Consider the following 2,404-nt stretch of genomic DNA (forward strand, 5'->3'; position numbering starts at 1 on the left):
GTCCATGTGTGTCCATGTGCATGTGTGTCCGTGTGCACAGGTGCTCCTGCGCATGGGCATCCATGTGCACATGTGTCCATGTGCATGGGTGCTCCTGTGGGTGGGCATCCGTGTGCGTGGGTGTCCGTGAGCGTGGATGTCCCTGTGAATGGGTGTCCATGTGCATGTGTGTCCATGTGCACGGGTGCTCCTGTGCATGGGCATCCATGTGCATGTTGAGTCTCCACCAGCATGGGTGGCTCTGTGCATGGGTGCTCCTGTGGGTGGGTGTCCATGTGCATGGGTGCTCCTGTGGGTTGGTGGGTGTCTTCGTGCATGAGTGCTCCTGTGTGTGGGTGTCCATGTGTACGGGCAGCCACGTGCATATGTTTTCATGCGTGTAGGTGTCTGTGTGCGTGGGTGCTGGTGTGCGTGGGCACCCATGTGCGTGGTGGGGCTCTGTAAACATGGGTGTCCTCATGCACGGGAGCTGCTCCTGTGGGTGGGTGTCCGTCTGCGGAGATGTCTGTGTGCGGGGGTGTCTGGGAGGGGGTGTTGCTGTGGGTGGCTGTGCGTGTGTGGGGGTGTCCGTGCGTGTGGATGCTCCTGTGGGTGGGTGTCCGAGTGCACGGGCAGCCGTGTGCGTGCGTGTTCGTGTGCATGGGTACCCATGTGCATGGTGGGGGTCTGCCAGCATGGGTGACAATGTGCGTGGGTCCCTCTCTAGATGAGTGTCACTGTGCATGGGTGCCCCTGTGGGTGGGTGTCCCTGTGGGTGGGTGTCCATGTGGACGGGCAGTCATACGTGTGAACGTCCACATGTCATGGTCCCACCATCTCGGGGGGAGCCTGGGAGCACGTGTGGGGACCAGGGTCATGCAGATTTGGGACACCGGCACCCAGGAAAGTGGAGGGACAGGGGACAGCCCCTGCCCTCTTCGTCCCCTCCAGGGCCATGCTGGTGGGTGGGAGCGGGGCTCTGGCCCACCAGGGACTTGCCCAGGGAATAAATCATCCGTCTCTCCCTGGGGAGCCATGTCCCGCGGGGTGTCTCAGCCGGGGGGGGGGACACCCATCCCGCAGGGTCTGGTTCCTGTCCCCCCTGGGGACACGAGGCGAGGGGGTCCCGCTCGGAGGCAGTGCCGCAGGAGGAGGCTGAACACGAGCTCACGGCTATTTTTGGGCGTCTGCGATGACACCTTGGGGCCAGGGAGAGGGAGAAAGTGTCCCCGCGTCTCTCCTGGACCTGGTCATTTTGACCCAGACGTCCCCAAGATGGGGACACACACACTGCGGCCACAGGGTTCGGGGACACCCGATCCCCCCAGCTGGGACCCTCCACCGCCCAGGGACAGGGGCAGGCAGAGGCATGTCCCCAGGGAGCCGGGGGACAGGGGACACCGAATCCCATGGCCACAGGTGACCCCCAGTGCGCTGGGAAGGGACCGGGGGACACACTGGCCCTGACCCCGCGGCCACCGGAGCCCGAAGCGAGGGAAGATGTTTGGGGGGGGGCACATGCTGTGGGTCGCGTGGCCCCGTGGCTGTCCTTGTCCCCGGTGTCACACACAAAGAGCAGCACTGAGGGGACACTTGTGCGTCCCCACAGCCACAGGGCAGGGACAGGGTCACGTGTGTGTCCACACACACACAGAGGGTCACACATGTCCCCACGGACCCCTGGGTGCCTGACCCCCCCCCCCGGTACTTGCTGCTCCCTGTGCCTCAGTTTCCCCAGCTGAGTTTCCCTGTCCCCAGGACACAGTACCCTGAAGGACACTGCCAGTGCTGGTGTCCCCGGGTCCTGACCATGCCCCACCACCCACAGACCACGGGCAGCACCTGTGGCCCCCCCTTGTGGCTGCCATGGGGGGGCCACACGCCTGCTGTGCCCAGCCCTGCCCTGCCTCAGTTTCCCCATATCCCGCACCCTTTGGCTTCTCCGCACCGCCGGTGCAGAGGCTGGACACAACTCATGACACAATTGACCCACTCTGCTCTCCCCATCTTTGACTCAACCCAACTTGACCCTCCGCGACCAGGGGGGGCCGGACAGAGGTTGGTGGCCGATGCCGGGTGACAGGGGGGCCGGGGGCCCTGGCAGCGCTGCCGAGGAGTATTTCTGGAGCGCGGTTGTGCTCTTGCCAATCATGTGATGAGGACATTATTTAAGGCGGCTGCGAGGCCGGCAGGCAGCTGCGAGCTGGGCGGTGCAGTGCCACGCTCACAACCCGCCGGACCCCCGGACCCCCCCACACGTGTGTCGCTGTGTGTGCGTGTGTCCCCCCACCATGGTTGACGCCTTCGTGGGCACCTGGAAGCTGGTGGATACGGCCAATTTCGATGAGTACATGAAGGCGTTGGGTGAGTGGGGGGGAGGTTGTGGGGGGGAGGGATGGAGTCAGGACATCACCCCCCTTTTTTT

General features: G+C 64.4%; 1 protein-coding gene across 1 annotated transcript in view; it reads left to right on the forward strand.

Moving 5' to 3' along the window:
- The first annotated feature begins 2,270 nt into the window (after positions 1 to 2,270).
- FABP3 (fatty acid binding protein 3, muscle and heart (mammary-derived growth inhibitor)) overlaps positions 2,271 to 2,404 on the forward strand; it is a 3,165-nt gene continuing 3,031 nt past the window's right edge. Inside the window, exon 1 of the mRNA XM_009893022.1 lies at positions 2,271 to 2,343. Within this exon, the coding sequence (XP_009891324.1) occupies positions 2,271 to 2,343 (73 nt within the window). The remainder of the gene's footprint in view (positions 2,344 to 2,404) is intronic.

Source organism: Charadrius vociferus, unplaced genomic scaffold (genome assembly GCF_000708025.1).
Source record: "Charadrius vociferus isolate BGI_N301 unplaced genomic scaffold, ASM70802v2 scaffold459, whole genome shotgun sequence".
NCBI lineage: Eukaryota > Metazoa > Chordata > Aves > Charadriiformes > Charadriidae > Charadrius > Charadrius vociferus.